This window comes from Schistocerca gregaria, chromosome 6, assembly GCF_023897955.1.
Source record: "Schistocerca gregaria isolate iqSchGreg1 chromosome 6, iqSchGreg1.2, whole genome shotgun sequence".
Classification (NCBI taxonomy): domain Eukaryota; kingdom Metazoa; phylum Arthropoda; class Insecta; order Orthoptera; family Acrididae; genus Schistocerca; species Schistocerca gregaria.
In genome coordinates, this window is record NC_064925.1 from 569,345,003 (window position 1) to 569,370,386 (window position 25,384).

The 25,384-nt window shown below is 46.3% G+C and overlaps 1 protein-coding gene across 24 annotated transcripts in view; it reads right to left on the minus strand.

Moving 5' to 3' along the window:
* The window catches only part of LOC126278218 (CUGBP Elav-like family member 2), a 2,351,537-nt gene that overhangs the window by 1,258,364 nt on the left and 1,067,789 nt on the right, over positions 1–25,384 (minus strand). For all 24 annotated transcript variants that reach the window (XM_049978170.1, XM_049978179.1, XM_049978163.1 and 21 more), the window contains one exon: positions 22,582–23,222. In XM_049978170.1, coding sequence (XP_049834127.1) covers positions 22,582–22,919 — 338 coding nt within the window. In that variant the 5' untranslated portion in view covers positions 22,920–23,222. The remainder of the gene's footprint in view (positions 1–22,581; positions 23,223–25,384) is intronic.

A 25,384-nucleotide genomic window follows, 5' to 3' on the forward strand; every position in this document is an offset into this window, starting at 1 on the left:
AAGAGCTATAGCGTTTGGATGTGCCGATGAAAACACAATGAATGAAATTGCAGAATTTGTTGGCGTAGCGTTGCGAAAAATGTAACGTCTCTAGCAGGAATGGTGTAAGAGTGTAAGAGTGCGTAAGAAAAACGGCCGTAAAAAGATCTTGAGCGAAGCATAACGGGTATTACTGGATGCGACTGTCAACTTTAGTCGGTGACAATCGATTTCAAACCGGACAGCGAATACCGCGGTGGGAACTGCTTGCTTTAGATGTAAATGGATTTGGGTATCTTGCGATAGATAGTTGATCACAGCCCCAGATAAAGCTCCTTGTGTGGGCAGTAGCTGATGGGAGATGTACAGCGTGGTCCAGAGGGTCGTGATGTGGTCGCTCCTCAAAAGATGCAAGACGTGGACTGCACGAATGTCCAGTGAAGCCTTTAACCCGCAGCGTATTAAGGGTGCAGTTAAGGCTGGGGGTGGCTCTGTGATGATGTGGAGGTGGTCTTATACGTCTCCATATACGTCAGTACTCTGTAGGCCACCGGACAGTGTCTGGCGGAGGCTACTTCTGGCACCACTAACTGACGTCCCCTTCCCTGTTTCATTCGTGGACGGCGGACTGGAATACTGATCGTCGGTAATGCTCTGTATTAGCTCTAACCTCTCTATTTTTCTCGTCGTGGACATTTTCCGAAACGAATGTGGGAGGGCAACCGGCCCAGTAGCTGGAGTCGCTAAAGTACGCCTGTGCGGTGGCCCTGGAGTCCCATACAAGCCTTCTCGAATTATGGTGGTGGCTCAAGTTATCACTGTCAGTATTTGGCCGACTAGGGGAAGCGAGATGGTGGTGTAAAATTTCTCAGGACCAGTGTTTGCAACAAACTTCTCGCAGTGTCTCATGCAGTGTGGCCGTGTGACACTAGTTGCTGGTAATCCTTACGTCAAATGGGGACTTTGATCTTGTCGGCCCCCTTGATAATTGTCGAGAAGCGTAGTCTATGTGCCGGAACCATGTTTCACCCTCTCCCTTCCCTTCATCCATAACGACACACACCCAACACTGCACTGTTCACACACTCATCTCAGTCATCCACCCGACGCATACACCCGGTTGACAGTTCATAACAGTTCGGAAGCAGGCGAGGGCAGATCAGTTCCACTGGGGCCTCTCAAAAACCGGCGATGCAGGATTTCCACAACTGCTTCTCCTACGCTCATTCCCTGAGAATGGGACTTTTTATATTATGTGGGAGGAAGTAGATATTATCTGACACTTCTCGGAAAGCATTCTCTCGAAATTTTAACAGTAAATCGCTTCTTGTTGCATAACGCCTCTCTTGCAACGTCTGCTACCGCCGTTTGTTGAGCTTTTACACGTAACGCTCTAGCAACGAATAAACGATCCTGTGACGAAACGCGCTGCACTTCCTTGCATCTCATGTGTCTCTTATATCAGTCGTACCTGGTAAGGATCCCAGACTGATAAATAGTATTCAAGAATCCGTCGAACAAGCGTCACTTCTTTTGCGGGTGAGTTACATTTTCTTAAAATTCTTCCTATGGACATGAGTCTGGCATCTACTTTTCTACTGTTTGTTTTGGGTGATCATTCTAATTGAATAAACCTGAATAATAACTCCTAGATATTTTACGATAGATACTGTTTCGAGCCGACCGGTGAGGCGAGCGGTTCTAGGCGCTTCAGACTGGAACCGCGGGACCGCTACGGTCGCAGGTTCGAATCCTGCCTCGGGCATGAATGTTTGTGATGTCCTTAGGTTACTTAGGTTTAAGTAGTTCTAAGTTCTAGGAGACTGATGACCTCAGATGTTGAGTCCCTTAGTGCTCAGAGCCAATTGAACCATTTTTTACTGTTTCCGGCAATCTGTCATCAATAGTGTAGTTGTACAGAAGTGGATTTGTTTTTATATGTATGCGCATTATGTTACATTTATTTACTTTTACGGTTAACTGGCAGGTCATTCTACAAATCTAAATTGTCTTCTAGCGTTACTACGTTTTTTGCAGAGGACCACATGAGCTGCGAGCAGTGCTAAAGAGCTTTCGACGCTTTGTATTAGATCATTTAAATAAAATGGAAACAATAACGGTCCTATCACACTTCCTTGGGGTAGCCCGCAAATTACCTTTACACCCTCCGATTTTGTTCCATTAAGAGTAACGTGTTGGGTTCTATCTGTAAGGACGTTTTCAATCCAGTGGCAAATATGATCCGAATGATACGATACTCGGTAAGCTTCATATCGTGACTTTGTCTCCCTCACTCAGGTTATCGCATAGAAGATCCAGGATGTTTGTATCTGCATTCTTGTTGACCGAGTGTTGCCCTTCCTACTACATCTTATAAAGAGTATGCTGACGGCGATCTCGTCTTCCATGATCTCAACAAGCCGTGTTCACAGGGCTGCCCGTTACGTTCCGAGTTTGACGAACACTAAGGCGCCCTACGCACCTCGAATGACCCGCTAAATAATCCAAGATCTAAGCCACGTGGAAAATGTTGGAGAGTATTTGGAATGGCTGGTCAGGTGTAGCACTCAACATCCCTACATTGTCGTAGCTTTGAGGAATCTAATCATTAAAAATGAATTCGTCTGGTTATGATGTACCTGAAAAATCGCTCCCGGATGCACGACACCTCTCCTGCAACGTATGCCACTGTAGTTTTTTGATCATCTACATGTAACGCCGTCGCAACGAGTAAACGCTCCCGTGACGAAACGCGCCCGACTCTCTTCCTCGGGGAATTCAGGCCATTATGACGGATAGATACCGTGTAACACGATGTTGCCGTCTTCTCTCCTGGTGCTGACTGATACTTTGACTGGTTTTCTCGGGAGAAAATTGGGGTTCCTATCGGAAGTGATTAGGACCGGCTCGTCGCTCGGACGGCCGCCTCCCTCCAGTGGTTGGCCCGGCCGCGGACGGCTCAGCAGGGTTTTTATGAGGCTGCCGCCTGCCGGAAGAGAGCCACATCGATCGGCGGTCGACGTCAGGACAACGGCGTGCCCAGCCGCGGAGGGACAACACTGCGACGCGGCCGCGGGCCCGCTCTCACCTTTTCACCTGTCCCACTGCTGCCCTGCGATCAATGGCCGCCGCGGCGTCCGGCAGCGGGTCCGTGCGCGCCCGTGACCGAGGCCACTAATTGGGGCAATGAGAATGGCGATCAGCCGCACGAGCGGAAACGTGACTCTCTGCATCCTCTCGTCGGCACTGGAATTTGTGAAAAAAAAGAGACGGACAAGCGTGGTTTGGACTCGAGCTTTGGGGGTTCCGTACGAAAGTGATGATAATGAATTTGCTTGGCTCAGTGGCCACGTATAAGTCATTGCGCTTGACGCCACTTCAAGAACTTGCGTGTCCATAACATGCCCTTGTAATCTAGCCAGGGGAAGACGACCATAGTCTAGCGTGGAATCGAAGACATAAAAGTCCGTAACCCGACCGACACTCGATCTACATCTACACCCATACTCCGCAAACCACCTGACGGTGTGTGGCGGAGGGTACCTTGACTATATCGGTTCTCACTTCTATTCCAGTCTCATATCGCTCGTGGAAAGGAAGATTGTCGGTATGCCTTTGCGTGGGCTCTAATCTCTCTGACTTTATCCTCATGGTCTCTTCGCGAGATATACGTAGGAGGGAGTAATATACTGCTTGACTCCTCGGTGAAGGTATGTTTACGAAACTTCCTTTGTTTTCGGACTGCATTTCCTTACCATTCTTCCAATGGATCTCAGTTTGGCATCTGCTTTACCAACCATTAATTTTACATGGTCATTCCATTTTAAATCAATCCTAATGCCTACTCCCAGATAATTGATGGAATTAACTGCCTCCAGTTGCTGACCTGCTATATTGTAACTGAATGATAAAGGATCTTTCTTTCTATGTATTCGCAGCACATTACACTTGTCTACATTGAGATTCAATTGCCATTCCCTGCACCTTGCGTCAATTCGTTGCAGATCTTCCTGCATTTCAGTACAATTTTCCATTGTTACAGCCTCTCGATATACTACAGCATAATCCGCAAAAAGCCTCAGTGAACTTCCGATGTTATCCACAAGGTCATTTATATATATTGTGAATAGCAATGGTCCTACAACACTCCTCTGCGGCACACCTGAAATCACTCTTACTTCGGAAGACTTCTCTCCATTGAGAATGACATGCAGAATTCTGTTATCTAGAAGGTCTTCAATCCAATCACCCAATTAGTCTGATAGTCCGTATGCTCTTACTTTGTTCATTAAACGACTGTGGGGAACTGTATCGGACGCCTTGGGGAAGTAAAGAAACACGGCATCTACCTGGGAACCCGTGTCTAAGGCCCTCTGAGTCTCGTGGACGAATAGCGCGAGCTGGGTTTCACACGATCGTCTTTTTCGAAACCCATGCTGATTCCTACAGAGTAGATTTCTCTCTCCAGAAAAGTCATTATGCTCGAACGTGATACGTGTTCCAAAATCCTACAACTGATCGACGTTAGAGATACAGGTCTACATTTCTGCACATCTGTTCGACGTCCCTTCTTGAAAACAGGGATGAGCTGTGCCCTTTTCCAATCCTTTGGAACGCTACGCTCTTCTGGAGACCTACGGTACACCGCTGCAAGAAGGGGGGCAAGTTCGTTCGCGTACTCTGTGTAAAATCGAACTGGTATCCCATCAGGTCCTGCAGTCTTTCCTCGATCACGCACCCTCGCAGTTTTCATACAACTAGACCACCATGCCCGACGTATATACAAGGTGAGCGTTAACAAAATCGACAAACTGTAATGACGGCTTCCTGACTAGAAGCGGAGGAAAAAAAGGTACTACGAAAGGGTGTCCAGAAACGCATCGTTGCCACGGCAGATGGCACTGAAGAATGAAAGTTCCTGCGACCATGTCCGAGTGTCCGTTGTGTGTCGCAGGCAGTGTGATTAACCAAGCAGTACAGCTGTCCGGTATTCACGTCCGGAAGAAGCCGGCGTTGTGTTTGTGTAAAGCGGTGCCCTCACATACACCAGCCACATCGCCACATCACACAACACCTGGAGCCCTTCCTGGGCATTTGTGGACCCTTTCACACAGACGAGCGTTCAGCAAGGCGGCGGACTGTGTGTACACCAGACCTGGAGGATCGCAGTCTGCAGGACAAGCTCCAGTAAACTGGTCCGCCAACATGGCGTAAGGTAAAGTACGATTATGAGGATCCTGCGTGACAAGGCGTGCACGCCATCCCATGGAGACCACTCTGAACATCCGTTGTGACGTGGAAATGATGCAGCTGTGTACAGTATTCCGGAACGATTTGCTGTCGTTGCAAGAACACCGTCCATTTCCGGACACTTGTTCATAGCACCCTCTTTCCTCCGTTTCCAATCGGGAATCCGTCACTGCAATTTATTTGTTTTCTTCTTCTTCTTCGCGAATGGATCACTTAGGATAATGCGCGATCAATATTTATTGCCCTTCCTTTTCGCCCAGTATTCCTTCATACGCAACGAATTGGCTAGTTTTCGTTGCGCAGTCCACATATGTACGTTAGTTCTTCTCTCTTCTTCCTCAAAGCCCCTTGTGTTTGTGATTTTTCTGATTTCAAATGGTTGAAATGGCTCTGATGGGACTTAACATCTGAGGTCATCAGTGCCCTAGAACTTAGAACTACTTAAACCTAACTAACCTAAGGACATAACATACATCCATGCCCGAGGCAGGATTCGAACCTGCGACCGTAGCAGTCGCACGGTTCCGGACTGCGCGCCTAGAACCGCGAGACCACCATGGCCGGCGGGAAGGAAATCGGCCGTGCCCTTTCAAAGGAACCATCCCGGCATTTGCCTGGAGCGATGTAGGGAAATCACGGAAAACCTAACTCCGCATGGCCGGAGGCGGGATTGAGCCGTCATCCTCCCGAGTCCAGATGTGAAGTCCCGTAGTGGTTAGAGCCACTCGAACCATTTTCTCGTGCAAAGCCTCCAGGCCATTACAGTCTGCCCTCTGCCAAACTCAGGAAGACCGCGCCCCTTTCCTGTTCTGCACACAGATATCATACTCACTGACGCCCGTGTCTGGCTGGCAGCCCTTCCTCGCCAGGTGACGCTGCTATCACTTGGACGGGTTAAAATCGAGTGTGAGTCGTTGGTCGTAATGTTCTGGCTGATCGAACAATATGGCAGGGTTTCTGTAAGCGTGCAAGGCGACTTCTGAAGAAAAGTAATATAAATTAAAAATTTCTGAGAGAATACAAGTGCCTGTGAGACCGGTACTCGAAACGGAAAACGCCATTAGGGACTGAGTTATCCAGCGCCCCCCACGTTCTCAGAACTGTCCTTGTCAGAGACACGCAGAATCTCCAGGCAACGTAGTCCGCCTGCTTAGCTCCCGGCACGGTAGCTCAGCGTGTTCTATCAGAGGCTTCGCTGCCCTCTGTAATAAAAAAAAAAACTGAGTTAATGGATCAACGACCAACTGGTACTAGTGTCTTACGACGTCCGCCCTGAGCAGATACAACGAAGTAAAACGAACAAAATCAGATTTTTTTAAAAAAAAGCTGCAGATCGAGAGGTCCCCGCTTCAAACCCGGGTGCCCCCTTAAGCTCTGAAAAAAAATAATTAAAAAATAGATGGTACCATGCTCTCCTCTCATGCAAGCGGACCCGGGTTCGAGTCCCGGCCGAGTTGGAGATTTTCTCCGCTCGGGGACTGGGTGCTGTATTGTTCTCATCGTTATTTCATTGTCATCACCGGCGCGCAAGTCGCCCAATATGGCGTCGACTGAAATAAGACTTGGACCTGGCTGCCGAACTTCCCGGATGGGGACTCCCTGCCAGCGAAGCCATATGCTCACTTCATTTTTTGTACCCTCTCTAGGACATAGGACGTAACGCCACACTAAACTTATAGTATTGCCGAACAATTATTAAAAAAAGACTAATCAAATTCTACAGGGTATATGACTGCATTGTCAGGAAAAATACATCGTGAGGAAGGCCATTTGCAACAATGGCCGAAACGTTGGAAAATTTTACACATAAGCAATGCAGTCACATATCCTGAAGAATTTTGCTGGTAACTAGAACAGCCACGGGAGCTTAGGCTTGCAATTATTAAAATACAGTGAAAGCTTATTAAACAACAGTCTCAGTCACTAATATTAGTGACTGCACGCGTTGTTTCATATGCTTTCATTATATTCGGCACAGTCGCGTCAATAGCTGTAGAACGTGGTTAACATTGAATTGTTGAAATCATCTGCTCTACTTCGACGGCCGTCTTCCGCTATTGGAGAGTACCTCTTCGAAAATTAGTAGTGGTACAGTTTCAGAAGTTATCGCGATTTAGAATGGGCACAGTTTGCAGAGCTCAGTGTAGCTGGGGTTTAATACGCCCGGAAGGCCTCGGGCAGGAACGCAGGCCATCAGATTCCTGCAAAGATAGCGGAACGTCGGCGGCAATTTGACTGTGGAACTCCAGAAGTTGGCATTCATCAGAGAAGAGCCGCGGGCGGCGGAGGCGCTGCGACTTGATGGAGTGGGGGTTAATGGCGTATAATAGCGCCGATTGTGCGCGCTATTTAGTAGCCTGGGCGCGGGATTTCGTCAGGTCGTTGCAGTAATCCGGCCGGCGTCATCTGGGCGGGGTTCCGGGCCGCGCCGTTAAACTGCAGCAGGCGGCCGGCGGGAAAGCTCCCGCCGCCAGAGATTTACGGGCCTCGTTAGCGCGAGAGCAGCCGCGCGGTCACTCTGCACAGCAATCGCCGCGGCCCCGCGGTCGGGCGCGAGTCTGCAAGTCGGGCCTGCAAGATGGGTCTCGCCGCATTTGTTCGCCTCGACAGTGCTAACGACATCGGCGACAGACTCGGCACCGAGAACAGCCAATTGCAGTAAAGTGTACATTGCAGGTGAGAAACGTGAAAACAGAAACAACCCCCGCAGTCTAGGCCGCAAATGCACCGTTGTACGATGGCGCTCGACTCGGAGGTACTGGGTTCGTATCTTGGCCGTGGAAGATATTTTCATCTGCAGCATCTAGCTGGCTAGGGTACGGCAGGTGGTGACATTAAGTTCGACAGCCAGGCTTTACGACAATGTCTTCGATTAACCCTCGCAATACTAAGAGCGGAAAGGGTTCATACTTTAGACACTCCTTTTGAAAATACCGTGACCCAGTCAGTTACTTTGTATTTTGAAATTGTCGATAAGATATTGGTTGTTTATAATGAAATATTGTACCAGATTCCACAATTTTTTTATATTTTCCAGTTAAACTTAACACAAAAATTTAAATCTCATCAGGAAATGTAAGTTTCCACAGCAAATGTTACTTTCAATATTTTCAGGTTCAGGACGTTACTTTGACATCGACATCTCTTTAGAAAGTATGTTGCACATAGAAGTGCACAAAAGTAAACGAAGTTAGCAGTGTTTTAAAATGTTCCTTGTGGTTCTCATAAAGTACCCCAGGCGTCGTAGTACACGTTATTGAAAATCCGTTGATGTTACTAAGAGTGTGCTAAAAGGTATTTTTAGGTTCTGGACCCCACTTTTCCATCATTTTTCCTTTCAGAAAATGCGATGTTATTAGAAGTCACCAACAATTAAAGAATTTTGTTCCACTTTTGAACTTTTTTGTGGTGTGCGTCCTCAACTCGTCGGTACGGAACGGCATACATTGTGCCATGTCTCTCGAAAGCTAAAAGGCCAGCTTGCTTATGCGCTCAGGCACAAGTTTTCCGGGAACGCTGACACAGCAAAGTTAACCCATTGTTGGCAATATCTGCCAGGAAGCCTGTGCGATGTCTGGAGTTGTTATTATGCAACAATAGCGATCGGAAACGCAGAGGCTACTTACGAACACCGAACAGATGTGGGCCAGCAGCAGCAAACTTCTGTTTTCCTGTTAAAGATAATAATTGTGATTTCCAGACGATACCAGTAATTACATCAGGTAGGAGCAAGAAATACGAGTTACCAATTTTAACCCATCATTATGGTTGTTTAAGAGACAACTAATCAAAATGGTGAAGAGGCCGAGAACGCGTACCACACCAGGGGAGCTGGAAGGAAGCAGAGTCAGTCGGTGTTGGCCTGGTGTTGGTCAGCAGCAGTGGGATTGGAGAGTGTGGAGTGTGCAGTTCTACAAGGAATGGCGGAAAGTACATATGACTCAAGATACACCGCTGAAGGGAAGTTCTGGTTAGTTTAGGTGTGGGATGAAGGAACTCTTTTTGGTAAAGGACTGCCGGACTCTCAGTTTTCTATTACTGTAACTAGTTTCCAACAGAACCTGTGGCTCACTAAGGGTGTTACTGTGACTTAACAAAGTATTAGCAGCTACTTGAGTTGTGTCAGGAATTTCTGGGCATTACCTTAATAGCGTAACTTTAGATTTAAATTTACTAAAAGAGTTACACTCTCAATGCATGTTGATGTGCCATTATTGGTAATTAGGATTTCCTTCCTTTAAATTTTTTCCGGTTTTCTTGTGTTGTCTTTGGATTTCAACGTGCATTGTTCCATTTGTGTGTGGCAGAGTGGAAGAATTCTTCATTGAATATGATTTATTGCTGTGCCTTTTCCGGCCTTGATATCCATATTGTTCGCCGACGGGTCGCTGTGTCCCGGGAAATGAAGGCAGAAGGGCCTGATGTGTCACAGTTAGTGCATTACCCTTGTCTCACGCAGTCAGCATTTTATTGTGAGGCTGAGAACGCAGTTACTTACAGTTATCGATTTTCTGAGGTTTAAAAGGCAGCCAAAACCGATTAACGTTACGTAGGTAACTATGGAAACGGGTAGTGCGTTAGACAGTGACGTGTTATTTCCGCGCAGCACCCGCCGGCGACTTCCTACACTACACTACGCTTGACCGCCGTGAGCTACAGTATTGCCGTACGGTCTGGGATCCATTGCAAGAAGGACTGACGAAAGGCATGGAAAGAGACCAGAGGGCCCCAGTTCGTGATACGAGTGGCTTGCGAAATGTGAAGCTCGTCGGCAGTCTTCGCCAGGGCAGGACGGGAGCCGGGCCCCTGTGAGGCAGGGCTGAAGTTCTAAAAATATCACGTGTAGGGCATCGGCAGTCAGTGATCCTCACTAATCAATAAGGTTTTTTCTTGCGCTTTTTGAGAAAGGTTGCGACTTAATGAGTGAACATTAGCTAGTTGCACACAGGTCCCATACCAGAACGTGGAGACGCCTGCTAGCTGGAGGTAATCTGTGTACATAAAAAAGGGTAACCAATAGTAGGTGGGCAAGGCGATTTGTGGTGCATTTTGTTAGTGCAGGTTGCCATCAGGGGCAGGTGTGCACTCAGGGGCAAACCTATTGTTCTCCTTTGTTTGACAGGTACTTCACCTATTGTTTTGCTAAAAGGATAGATTAAGTACCTGTCAATCAAAGGAGAACAACAGGTTTGCCCCTGAGTGAATACCTGCCCCGATGGAAACTAACAAAATGCACCACAAACTGCCTTGCCCACCTACTTCCATTGCAGTTATTCAGATCTACAGTTTAACTCCGGTCTTGAAGAAATTTTGCACATGTTACCTTCAAGACAAGAGAAAGATGACTGTCTGCATACGATTTCGCAACATGTGAGGAGTAATGTAAAGGGGAAAAGTTGTTACCAAGACCTATAAAGTTACCGTCAAGAAAAGAGAAAGATGACTGCATACGATTTCGCAACATGTGAGGAGCAATGTTACCAAGACCTGTAACAGATCTCGGCCGATTCACATCAAATTTCTACACCATCCCCTAATGAATATTTGGGCTGACGTAGGCTATATATTTTTAATATACTCAACATATATAAATATATAAAAGAAAAATATTGGTACTAAACATCTCAAAGACTACTTGAATGGTTTACTTCAAAGTTCTTCTCGATTTACGTAAGATCTCTTCTACATTCAGATGAAACAGAGAAGAAAATTAATGGAAAATGAAATGCTTACACTCTGACTCATGATGGCTGGGTGTTGTGTGATGTCCTTAGGTTAGTTAGGTTTAAGTAGTTCTAAGTTCTAGGGGGCTGATGACCATAGATGTTAAGTCCCATAGTGCTCAGAGCCATTTGAACAATTTTTTTTAATGCTTACAAACTAAATAGATCGTGTTAAAGAGACCGTAATCCCTGTCGCGAGACTAAACTACAGCAGCAACACCCGTCTTGGAGATAGTACCATCGCACGTCACTACATCGCGGGTCGAGCGAAAGATCGAAAATTGTACAGAAACATCATTGCAAACTGTTATTTATTGGTTAGTTGCCACTGTACATGTGTCACATACTGTAGAAGATAATTTAGTTTGTGTTTCAGAGTTATTTTTATTATTAAAATTCACAATGCCATACAGACATTAAGGCAGTCCGTGGATATAGTACCAACAAAAGTTACTAGATTGCAGTTTCCCACGCAGCTTGACTTCGCTATGAGTATCAAAAAAGCTCAGGGCAGTCACTTTGTGTGACAGATATCAAACACCCCGAGGACCGCCGGGCACTGCATCTAGTGTTTGATAAAAAACGTCGTGAGCTTGACGAGGTCCTAAAAAGACTGTGAATTCCATTTGTTCCAGCGGAAACTTGTGTTGTTTTTGGGAGCGTGTCCTTCTCTGTTTCGATGTTAGATTGTTATCCAGTTGTATTTACGGAGGAGAATCTGTTAAATGGGTGGGGCGGTCGCATAATGACTGCAGTGTTTATTTTTTTCCAAAGCAGTGGTCGGACTTGAGATTCTTTTGAAAGCAGTTGGATTGCTACAGGTCATTGGCTACTGGTGTAGGAGTAGTGACAATTTAATTCTGTTTCACAGGTGAAAACCAGTCCAGCGACCCTTATGTAGACTTAGTGTCGAGAATCATATGGGTCCGCCAATAAACGTTTTTGAGGAACTCTACCGAACAGAGCGTGACTTGTCACGCACACAGCACAGCGCCAGTCATGGCCGCGAGAGTGTCTTCGCCCGGAGCTATAGAAGCTCCGAGACGAGAGACGAGCAAGGACGTTTCCAGTCTGTCCGTCTGGTAGGAACGTTATGCTAGGGGGCTCGCTTGATGTTATTCTGGCGTATCAGGCTGTGCGTCGGTACCGCGTTTCACCCTCTCCCTTTTCTCTCTCGTCGTCACATGAACGTAAACGAGACACTAAAGCTCGCATGCGAAAGTCACTCTTACCTATGCGGAACGGATATATGCAGACGCATCTCTCGCACTTCGTGAAGGGAATCTGCCACTGTGCAAGGAGAAAGGAAAATTTTCCAATTAGGGGGCTAAGCCTACCACTACGGGCCTCCCAGCTACCAATATCATACCGCTTTACTGTTGTCATGACGATACATAGACGCTCACATCACATTGTAGTGTCTCACCACTAACTGAAAATTTATTATCGTGTGTAGCCTATCTACTCATCGTACCGCCACACAAAGAAGTCCAGGGGTTTATTCTTGGGCAGAGTCTGCTCAAGTGGTTTGTGTGAAACCTTACAAAGAATGAACAGTGGTTAACTTCTAAAACTTCACTTAATTGTTGTGTTGTATAGCTGTACGTAAGTGAAGGCCACTGTAGCTACTCATCATTATAAACAAGCAACACATAACACTGATCTGCTTCGAGAGGAACTGACACTACGCAATTGACTGACGCCTATTGACCGCCAAAAATCGTAAATTGGCAGTAAGAGATGATATAGAACACGTATTACAGGCAATACAAAAATAAAAAGAATTTAATTTTGATACATGTGTACCATTAATAGACTTTGTGATGCACGGGAATGAGTAAACAAAAATTTGTAGGGGGGAGACCAACTGGAGAAGACGGTAGTGGAATTATTAGTTACAGTCATTCAAAGTATCTATACTTGCACAAGTGTTGTCACAGATAATGGAAGGAAGCTATCATCAGAAATACAAAATATTCGACAGCATATCTCCAAAATTATTTAGTATACATGTCGATGATTTGGTAAGAATAGGTATGGAAGAAGTTATCTCTGTCGATTAAAAATATGAAGCCAGAGATATGTGAACTGCTCAGTTGTAATGACAGAGTAATAATGATTCGTGAACCGTCACGTAATCTTCGCCATTAACTCCAATATCCAAGTGAGGACTAGCTACAAATGGCATGATAAAAAATCACATCTCCATATCCCTGTTCACCTTTTCGAACATTTCAATCACTAAAATAAAGCTCTAATATTCTTGTCAAAAGGACCATTTAAATCAAAGATCGTCATATATGTGTTAAAACTAGAGACAGTGTCACATATAAAGTATTTTTGGTACGATGATAACTTGCAGAGGAAGACAAAGATAAAGGTATAGAGACTAACACCCAGCAGACGTCATGCAGGATTGTTCCAAGAAGGGAAAACGGTTGGGGGGGGGGGGGGGGGGAGGCGGAGTCTTAAATGAAAGTTTACAGGGGTCCGTAACATGTACTTGTTGTTTGTTGTTCGACACTACCGGTAACAAATCTACCAGCAATGTAAAAACAAGTATGATCACTTAACTCGCCGGCTGCTGTGGTTGAGTGGCTCTAGGCGCTTCAGTCCGGAACCGTGCTGCGCTACGGTCACAGGTTCGAATCCTGCCTCGGGCATGAATGTGTGTGATGCCTTTAGGTTAGTTGGGTTTAATTAGTTCTAAGTTCTAGGCGACTGATGACCTCAGAAGTTAAGTCGCATAGTGCTCAGAGCCATTTGAACCATTTTTAAAAGGTAGCGTCAGCGAACGGCTTACCCGAAGGACGTTACTGACCATTTTATGAATAAAAAGAAAGAGCAAGAATGAAAAGAACAATCACGTGGTGAAAAGGAGCTGATCATAATCCCACACTGCGGAAAATATCGGAGAAATTTCTAACATTGTAAAATTATATAAGATTAAAAAGTCCTTTCGAACCAACAGCTTAGATACAGTCTGCATCAGCGTACCAGAAAGAATTGCGTGGTGATAAGATACAAAGGTCGGCATGCGATGCCGTACACATTGGACATAGTGGGAGAAACTTTCCAAAGAAATAAAACAAGCGTTAAGATGAGTTTCGGCTCGGAAATTATGACGTCTAAGCACATGTATACTTTGTGAACGGGATAAAAAAAAATAGCAATTTTATACATAGAAGATAAGAGAACAAAGCTGGATTTATATTAGGAATAAGAGATTACGGTCCATAACAGCAAATGGTTCAAATGGCTCTCAGCACTATGGGACTTAACTTCTGAGGTCATCAGTCCCCTACAACTTAGAACTACTTAAACCTACCTAACCTAAGGACATCACACACATCCATTCCCGAGGCAGGATTCGAACCTGCGACCGTAGCAGTCGCGCGGTTCCGGACTGTAGCACCTAGAACCACTTGGCCACCACGGCCGACCCATAACAGCTACTTGATGCCGTTCAGACTGAACAAATGATGAATAATGACAATTGATATACTACGAATATTGTGATGCGTTGGTGAGAAAAGTGACTGACGTCAATGGACCGAAGTTTGGTCGCTAGACACGGGTATTTTCTGGTCAGTTGACGTTACTGGCCGGCCAGTGTGGCCGAGCGGTTGTAGGCGCTACAGTCCGGAACCGCGCTACCGCTACGGTCGCAGGTTCGAATCCTACCTCGGGCATGGATGTGTGTGATGTCCTTAGGTTAGTTATGTTTAATTACTTCTAAGTTCTAGGGGACTGATGACCTCAGATATTAAGTCCCATAGTGCTCAGAGCCATTTGAACCATTTTGAACTACTTAAACATAACTAACCTAAATACGTCACACACATCCACGCTCGAGGCAGGATTCGGACGTGCGACCATAGCAGCAGCGCGGTTCCGGATTGAAGCGCCTAGAACCGCTCGACCACAGCGGCCGGCAATAAATGGGTATATATTCTCACGGAACAATACAGACAAGATCTTGTTACTAAAAGGAGTATAAGCTAAGTTAGCCTGTAAAAGGAACTGCATAGGATTAGAAGAAAGTTTGGGTTAAAATCAACAGTCGAGATCGCAATAACTGTTTATTGGCCGGTTTCGGCTTATGTTAAGGCCATCTTCAGATTTTTTTGGGCCCCTCGGTTTCTCACGTGATACCACGATCGTACACATTCGTGATATCGCATGAAAACCGAGGAGCCGGAAGCACCAGCCGTAGGTGGCCCAAAAGATCTGAGGATAGCCTTAACTTAAGCCGAAACCGGCCAATAAACAGTTATTGCGATCTCGACAGAACCTAAGTACAGCAACAGACAGCCGCGCAACACAGACAATGTTGTCTGTATTATACATACAGGGAGTTTATTATATGTAAAAACGGAATGGGCTATTAGAGAACAACGAAACAAGCAAATAATTTCAATAAACATATCTCCCGAAACCATACGACCGAATAAATGAACACCTTAGAACAGAGTCTCCGAGGATCCAAACTGCAGATATGCCCTTCAGGACAGACGCATTACAAGCATTCTACATGGCCACCGTTAATGCACATCTCCTCATTGATGCCCTCACACGTTCAAAACTCACAGGCGTTCTCCGAATGCATTGACAACCAACCACAATGCGCCTCCAGATTTCATCAGCAATATCGTCAATATTGGAATGCACCAAAACTTGTAAGTACCCCTAGACAAGAAAAAGAAAACTGTAACGGTTTCAAGTTGGGGGACCTGCGACGTCATTGTATTGGCGATCCACGACTGGGTTAACGTGTCGAAGATTCGTGCCAAGTATTTCCGAACAGCCACATGAAAGTGTGCCAGCACACATCATGCATCCTTTCACGATAGGGAACACCATCCAGTTCGTCTGTTAGCAAATGCGTATACATTGACAGAAAGCCCAATTATTGTATGATTTCGCAATTGTAGAACAATAGCTGGAAGTAGTTGCTTCCATAAAATATTTAAGGGTGTGCGAACAGAGTGATTTAAATTGGAACTATCACATAAAAAAATGATTCAAGTGGCTCTGAGCACTATGCGACTTAACACCTATGGTCATCAGTCCTCTAGAACTTAGAACTACTTAAACCTAACTAACCTAAGGACATCACACAACACCCAGTCATCACGAGGCAGAGAAAATCTCTGACCCCGCCGGGAATCGAACCCGGAAACCCAGGTAGGACATAACACTGATCGCATAAAAGAGAGCTGCCAGACTGAGATTCAGTGGAACAATGGTCAGGAAATGTAGTCTATTAACGTAGAAGGTAGTTTACAAAACTCTCATTTGACTAATACTTAATTATGGCTCGTCAGATGGGATCAGTACCAGAAAGAAGTGATAGTCGAAACTGAGAAGATCCAAAGAAGAGTAGCTCGTTTCGCTAGAGGCGCAATTAGTAACCAGGAAAGCGTTACGGAGATCACCCAACTCCAGTGCAGCATGAGAGACGTTCTGCATCAAAGTGTGGTATAATGTTAATGTTACGAGAGCGTGCCTTCCTGGTAAAGTCAACAAGTGCCGTGTGGTTACAACGAAAGTGCAGCCACTCAGGGGGTCCTTCGTAGGATATAATTTACGTATGGCAGCGCAACTTGGTAGATATTCAAATGCGTTAATGCAGCACCGATTTACGGAGAAAATTAGTTCCAGTTTTGGGCACCAGGTGCAGAAGTGACGCTGTGAGTACAAAAAAGACTTAGGCAGCTGTTTCCATACGTAATGATTTAGAAAGGGAACGAGGACAGAAAAGTCAAACAAGTGAGGAAGGCCTAATGTTGATGTTGTTATTAACCGTCGCTTACACAGTTCGTTTAATATGACATCGGGAGGCGTTGACGAGATGCTGCAGAGCTCCAGATTTGCACCTGTTGGCCAAAATTGGAACTACTTTTTTCCAGCGTCACTCGGTTCCCCATGAACGTATTAGAACATCTGCCAAGTTTCATTGCCATGTGATAATTGCATGCCGCACTGCATCTCTGTGAAGAGCTGCACTTTAATTACAACCACCCGGTATTTTACTTCCTCCTACGTATATCTCACCAAAAGGCCACGAAGATAAAATTAGAAAGATTCGAGACCAAGCGGAAATTTACCGGCAATCGTAATTCCCGCGAACGGGAACGGCGCAGCAAAGAGATTTGGGGGGGGGGGGGGGGGTCCACTGGTTGGCAGTAACAGCGGTACGCAAAGTAACATCCACCACACATCGCAAGGCGTCTTGAAGAAATTTTACAAAGTTGTGGTAAGCTCCTACTGGACCAAACTGCTGAGGTGATAGGTCTCTAGGCTTAAACACTACTTAATCTAACTTAAACTAACTTAACGCTAAGGCCAGCACACACACCGATGCCCGAGCGCTTTCGCGAACCGTGGCAAGGAGCCACAGACTGCGTGGCTATCCCGCGCGGCCGGGCTTGAAGAGCGTGGATGTAAACGGAGATGCAGATGTAGCTCGTGTCGCAGGAAATGAAGGTACGTACGACTTCCAGATAAGAAATGAGGCCCTATCGGGGGACCTACGCTTTTCAGCATTATTTATCATTTGATTGTTTCATTGTTCACTACCGCGTATACGTGGCACAGATGACCACATCTTTTAGGTCAACTGACGGCTACGGTGACAGGAAGAAAATAGGGCCGAAAACTAAAATAGAGTTACCAGAATGAGGTTTTCCCTCTGCAGCGGAGTGTGCGCTGATATGAAACTTCCTGGGAGAGTAAAACTGTGTGCCCGACCTTTGCCTTTCGCGGGCAAGTGCCCTACCATCTGATCTACCGAAGCACGACTCACGCTCGGTCCTCACAGCTTTAGTTCTTCCAGTATCTCGGTCCCGAGTTCGAGTCTCGGTCGGGCACACAGTTTTAATCTGCCAGGAAATTTCGTTAAAATAGAGTTAATTTGCCAAATCACGTAAACAGCGGATCCAGCGATAGAAGATAAATACGCGCGTTTGCTTGTTTTGTGTGTGTGCAGTGTGTGTGTGTGTGTGTGTGTGTGTGTGTGTGTGTGTGTGTGTGTGTGTGTGTGTGTGTGTGTGTGTATGTATGTTTGCATATGTGTTTACAACAACCGCTACTTCAAGTCTGTTAAAGAGGGTAGCATCAAAAATTAAATACAGAAAGACAATGGAAGGAAATAAAATATAGAACGTATACAACGAACTACACGTAAGAGATACTGTGGACGCTCCGCTCGTAACTGTCGGACAGATAAGGCCGCGGCAGCTCTCACTTGCCTGTGATGCTTGCAGCAGCTCAGCCGCACAACGTTCTTGGCGCGAGAGACGACCGAAACCGAACACTGTTAGCGCACGGTCGCACCCGAGAGCGACGCGGAACAGACTGTACCCACTCGCGCAGAAATCAACTGTACCGGCCTGTCGGTAAGAGAGACGGAGAGGCAGATAAGCGTTATCGGAAAGTAAATCATGGGAGCGGGCGAAGCGATCGTCGATATATGACGCGGGGGGCGGCGCGGTGCTGCGACGCGACGCCGACGCCGACGCTCGCGGCTGCTCGTCAGCGCGACGAGAAGGCGGCCGTCAGCGGCAGACGCGCCTGCTCGGCAAGAAACACGCGTCTCCCGGGAGCCAGCGGCCCCCAAGGAGTTACCGGCGTCTCGCCTACGCGGAGTACACTCTGGCCGAGAGCTCGGCGGCGGAGATTCTGCGCAGACTTCAGCAGCCAGGGCCGGTCACGCGAACACCGAGGCTACTCGTGCTCGTAAACCACCTGTCCGATTCGATTACTGAGAAGCATTTATGGCAACATAGCGACGGATGTGCCTCTACCGTTTTACGTGGAAGTTCGAGTACGATTGCTTCGAATAACAGACTACAGGGTATTCTCTCGCTAATTTCTTAACAATATCCTTAACAACAGACCTCGTATTACGAAAGCGACCGACGGTATTAACTACTACAGACCGCCACTTTTAAAAAATTGCCTCGTATCTTTAAAAACTGAAAATACTCAGTACTCATTCCGTTAACACATTCTCCAATAAGTCAAGCAGTTCGTTTCCCCAGTCTGTATTGAAATCAAAGGAAAACGTGGACTTCAATGGAATTTAGTGTTACATCACTTCCCTTCTTCCCTGTTCTGTTCGTGAATGGCGTGTGAGAATGGAGATTGTCGATATATCTCCATATGAGCAAAATTTCTCCTCGTGGCCCTTTTTTGCGAGACATCCGTGACTGGAAGTTACTTGCGGCGCCACTCTGCTCTGAACGTACGCTCTCGAAATTTTAACGATGAACTTTTCCGTGAAGAGCAACGTCACTCTTTTAGCATCTCCCTAATACTCTCCCGTTTGCTAAACTATTCCGCTACGAAACGTGCCGCAGCTTCTGTTACATCAACCTGGTGAGGGTTACTCCTACGCATTTTTTCGACTGTTTCTCTTTCTAATAATTTCTCGCCAACGCCGCAACCGAACAGTTACGGATCTCTTTCCTTATTTATGGGCAATACGTTACATTTATTTACGTTCAGGGGCCTTGCACCAACCATGGATCCTTTGCAGGTTTTCGTGAAAGTCGTCCGCGAACAGCATAATGGAACTTTCGAAGATATTCGTTAAATCGAATTGATTTTAGACAGTAAAGGTTCTATAACACGTTCTCGATTTCAAGGGCGCCCCTATGATATTCTGTAGGGGTTGGGGGGCTACACCAGGGGGTATGGGACCTTTTTAAGATTGTGGAAGACGAAGTTCTAGTTCCGACCCAGTTAAATACCTGCTTAACAATGTCTTTTAAACCATTTACTTGAAAGAAAAACACCTGCATACACTATATTTTTCCCTTTCCCTGAGAGCTATGGGGGGCGGAGCTACGGGGGGAGGGGGTTCCCCTTGCCCGAGAGTATGGACGCCATACTTGGCGTACTTTGGAAATTACATCGATATCTTTGATACTGGAACAGAATAGTCCTGTGCTATTACAACCATTCTTTTCTCCATTTGCTTCAGCGGCAAGCAAGTTTTTGTTGTCCATAATGGCGAACACAAATACGATTTCCTCACTAAGGAAATCCATAACTATGGCAATACGCGTTCCAACAGAGCGGTTACAACATTAAAATCGCGGTAAATTCCTAGCCTCATATAAAGTAAACGGGAAGTGACCGTCTGCACAGATGAGCTCATATACTCTCCTAGCCATAGAACTTCCAATCACAACATAGCTGTCATTAAATTACCTGCAGCTTCTTTACAAGAGACTATTAATTGAAACAAAATATATAGCATTTTGCTTCTAGAATAGGATCCCAAGAAATTTCTGCAGCCACCGCAACAGTTCTTACGGAAACGACGCGGCTCTATCTGATATCTGACTAGCAAGTGTGAACAAAGATAGCGTTTCAGGGTTATAACTTGTCCTTCGTGCACGCATCGGACCAATTTCCATATCATGTGGAAATTTGGTATTTTTAAAATAGTGAAGCCTGGTTCCGGTGCAAACATTCCGTTGCTCCAGATTATTTATTGGATTTCTGACAACATATGGCACTGGATTCCTGATTGTGAGAAAAAAAAAAACAGAAATAGATGCAGAAATATTGTTTGTTAATGGAATGCGGAAGTTACACGTCGTTTAGATCGGATGATATTGCTGTTCATCTCAGTGAACATAGGAGAAATACACGAACTTCCACGTAAAATTGTGCTCTATAAAAGGTTCCAAATATCGAAGTAACGTTTCCGACAAATGGTAGTATGTTGATGCAGTACAAATTCTGTAAGCTATTAATGTCCTATCGTGCTGAAACAAATATAGATTTCCCTATATGCAATTGAACGCTGTTTCTATCACATACCAAAGCACTTTCATAATATGGGACTGATGACTGATACTCTAAAACTCGTCATAAAAAGAGCCGCCGGACGTGCTAAAACTGAAAATACGGGCATTAAGATGATCAGCGCGTACATCTTTGAAGACGTTTTACGTGAGTGATTTACATTAGATACGTGATACATGTGGTTTAGAAACCGCTGAAACGTGTGAGTTACGATATGAAGGTCTCTGAATGACGATGTGTGTCGAAGTTGGGAATTCAGTGATGCAGCAGTTACTTGTTGTGCTTCTACTACCTCACACGGTGATGAGTCACCGCAAGGAACAATACATGCTTTGAGCCTATCTTCTTGGGATCCTTAAGGGAATTCAGTGGGATAAAGATACACGAGACAATCGTCATCGATTGGGAGGTTTCCTGCATACGAGACGCGCTGAAATATTTTTCCTCTACTTTAATCAGTCTCACGGTTTGTGCTAGAAATGCAACGTGCATCATATTTTTTTTTATTTATCATTAACCGTCCCTGTTGCAGATCTTCCTTTGTCTCGTTCATGAGTTGTTGCTGTTTCGTTGTGGTGGAGTGGGCACAGGAAAGTGAGTTCAAAAATATATATATAGCCACGTAGTTTGGGTAAGTGTAAGACCACAGAAAGAAAATAACGTAGACAAACATGTATTAAAGAAAAGAACATAAAATAATGAGGGTACTAAAAGCTGGTAAGCACACAAATGAGTATGTAGGGGTTAAAAGGACAAATACAGGAAGTTTGGCCATTAGAATAGACCTGGGTGAAAGAAAAGGCTAAGAATTAGTTTCCGACTTTTAGAAGTTTTGTGTCAAGTAAAGCTTTACAGCTGATTTGACACTTTTGTCTTTTCTCAAGCTAGCGATCCAGCCGACCAACTGTCCTCTCTTGTACGAATTGAGTGTGTTCTTCCAAAATCGCACACTCTTGAGTATGTTCACTGTAGTAGGAGGCTTGCGCCAAAGTGCGATGTCCAGCCCAAAGGCTAATAAAGACGCTTCGCATCATCTTAGTGGCAATCAGTAACCATACCAGAGCCGGACTGTGAGGTTCCCTAATCGCAGTTTGTTGTTGCACGTTTTCAGTCACACTTCCTCCCACTGACGGACTAACCCGCACGTCAAGCACGGCGTCACTACAGTTAGAGGTGCTACCGTTCTAGATGGTCTTGGAGCATGTGGACCAAGTGTATGTCAAACCAACAACAGTAGTAAAATTTTTAAACCAAAATGAAGTGAAACAAATAATGTGAACAATCTATCGTGCACTTAAAAATGGCACCGTTTCCAGTTAAACACTAGATAATGTCTTAAAAGGTCTATGCTAGTAGTGGAACAAAGAAGTCGTGTACGTAAATACACTGAAGGTTTTCGCGACCAGATTTCTTAGATGCTGATGAATCGTTCTGTTTCGTATGATCTTTGTCCACGAAACTTTTCAATTCCCAACGTTTCGTGTAGAGTCGCGCTGAACATCCTCAGAGGTACTGACGGTTGTGACGAGTTTCCCTGCCAGTGGGCAAGGCTCAGTGGCGGCTGGAGTACCTAAGAAGATGTCCAGCGCAGCGCTATACGAAACGTCGGGAACGGAAAAGTTTCACGGACCACGACCGTAAAAACCGGGAAGGCTCCCTAGCAGCTACATAACTACAGCCCAAGTGGAAAATGCCGTCTTCATTTGTGATTCTGAGACATGTAGGTGTTCCTTGGACGCTTGTAGCTGACGGCCTAGAGGAGACGGCTCGAGAGTGGGGCATGCAGACAAGTGGGCGCTGTACTCACTTTGCGTCCTTGTCGGCGTCGGCGTCGGCGTCGGATTCGGCGGGGTCCGGGCTGGGGTGGCCGTTGGTGGCCGGCTGCGGGGGCGAGTCGGCGTCGGCGTCGGCGTCGGCGTCGCGGACCGGCTGCGGCTGCGCCAGCGGCTGGGGCGACGCCTGGGGCTGGGCCTGCGGCTGGGGCGACAGCCGCTGCGGCTTGCTGTACGGGTGGTTGTTGTTGTGCAGCTGCCGCAGCTGGCTCACCGACACGCCGCCCACGCCGCCGCCCACCTTGTTGGCGTTGCTGTCCGTCTGCGGCGAGAGCTTGGTGGCGAGCGCGTTGAGGCTCTGCAGCATCTCCATGAGGGGCGCGGTGGCGACTGTGCTGTGCTGTGCTGTGCGTGTGCGTGTGCGTCTGCGGCTGCACTGGCTGCCCGCGCTCGGCTGAGTGCCCGCGGTGCGCTGCTGGCCGCGCCGCTTATCTCTGCCCGCGGCGGTTATCGCGCTGGCCAGCGGCACCGGTTCGGCGGCTCGGGCTTCGGCTTCGGGCGCAGACCCCGGTGTCCGCGACGCGCCTTCGGCCCGCCTGCTGCTGCTGCTGCTGCTGCTGCTCGTCCGCTGCGGAACAACCCCTCCTCCAGGCGGTCGAGCGCCCGGTCATCGCCGCTGTTGGAAATCGACACACTGTGTAGGCGCCGGGTCCGAGTTTTGGGCACGGCACAAGGGGAGGCGCGTGGCTGTGCAGCGAGGATCATGCGGCGTCGCCAGGGTGCCAGCGTGCTCCCCGTCCTCGTTTCTCCGACGCATTAGCTGAGGCGAGTCACCTGCCGGCGGAGTGCCAGGCTCGAGCGTACTCGACGGTGTTACCGATGGGGCGCCATTTCTCTCTCACTACTGTCGTCAATGGCGAACGCCTACACTCAAGTTATGCAACCCAGTGCGTTGTCCTCGACGGCGAATGTTCACCAGAGACGAGTGTATCGTCAGGAAAGTCTGACAGGACTGCTGTTATTTTCTACACACATAAATGATGTGCCGGATAGGGTAGGAAGCAGTCTACGGCTGTTTGCTGACGGTACTTTGCTGTATGGGAGTCTGTCGTCGTAGAATATCAGCGGGACGATATAAAATCACTTACACAAAATTTCTAGTTGCAGACATTAAACAGCAGCAGCTCTAAGTACGGCAAAATGTAACTTAATGCGGACGAGTAGGAAGATCAAATCCGTAATGTTCAGCTGCAGCATTAGTAGCGTGTTGCTTGCCATAGTCACATCGTCTAAATACCTGGGCGTAACGATGCAAAGCGAAATGAAAATGCAAGGTGCACGTAACATCTGTAAGAGGGAAGGCGATCGCTTTCGTTTATTGCGAGAATTCTAGGCTATTGTAGTTCATCTACAGAGGAGAGTGCATTTATCGCGATCCACTATGCTAGAGTGTTTCTGTCCTCCGCCAGAGCGGATTAAAGGACACGTCGAAGGAAATCACAGTGGGGCTGCTAGCCTTGATATCGGTAGGTTCGATCACCAATAAGTATTATAGAGACGCTTCGTGATTTCAAGTGGGAATCCCTGGAGCGAAGACGACGTTCTGTTCGCAGAACATTAATAAGAACATTTAGAGAACCTCCATTAGAGGCTGACTGCAGAGTCGTTCTGCTACCGCCAATGTGCATTTCCCGGAGATAAAGTAAGGCCCGTACGGAGGCGTATAGACGTTCGTTTTTCTCTCGTTCTATTTGTGACGATAACGGGAATGATTTAGTAGAGGTAGAAAGTACCCTCCGCCATACACAGCATGGAATATATATGTATGTAGACGTAGATGTAGATATAGATACAAATGTTATGCTGGAAACTGCTATTTACTGCATTTATAAAATAAGTTGCATGTTACTTTTGAAAACCGACAGTATTACGTAGTGTAATGTCCAGGGGATCACAATGAATCGCGACAACTTCACTGTAATTGTTGCCTTTGATGAAAGTGTCATTTCTGTTTCTCTCATTATGTATTTCTTTTAGTTACCATCTGTGCTATACCGTACCACGTCTTTACATGTATAGTCCAAGTTTCACCGAGCTGTGTTACTTCGAAGTGACACATCAGTCTGAAGTTATTTTCTCCCTGAAGTTGTACAAACCAGTGTATTAGTCTGAGTGTAAGATACCTGTTCTCCTGTCCATACCATAAAATGGCGTCATTCATATCCTTTCATTTTTCATAAGCCGATCTTCAGTGCATAGCGGTAGTTACACGATACATTGCATTATTTCATTCCTTTTATGATCTGTGTCTTATTCACGAACGAACTAAGGCAAGAATAATAGTGGTACGACAATGTCTGACATTTTGTGTTTGGTGCTGAAGTACCGTTCATTGTTGCTTTTTTGCTATCTCTTTACCATGGATACTGAAGCGGGATCGAATTCGCTGAATGACTGCTTCATTTGTTTCCTTGAATAATGAGTTTACATTAGATATAGTTTTGTTTGATATAATTTAAAGGGCTGGTGTTGAACCACCCAGTGTCACTACTTCATCACACTCATTTCTCAGAACACGACGTTGATGTGGTGGAACACACCTGACCTTTATCCGGCCACATATGATTCGTTGCACCAACTTTGTGCTCGGGGACGTTGCGCATAATGTAGGTAGCTCATGATTGCGTCTCTCAGTGTATCTAAAATACCTTATGAAATACACAGATGCACATTTGACTGTAACCGCATCGACGAGGTACACCGAACCAGTTGTTGATGTAGGGATGACCTGATGACGAAAAGGCGGAAACTATGACTGCGTGAAACACAAGAAATACA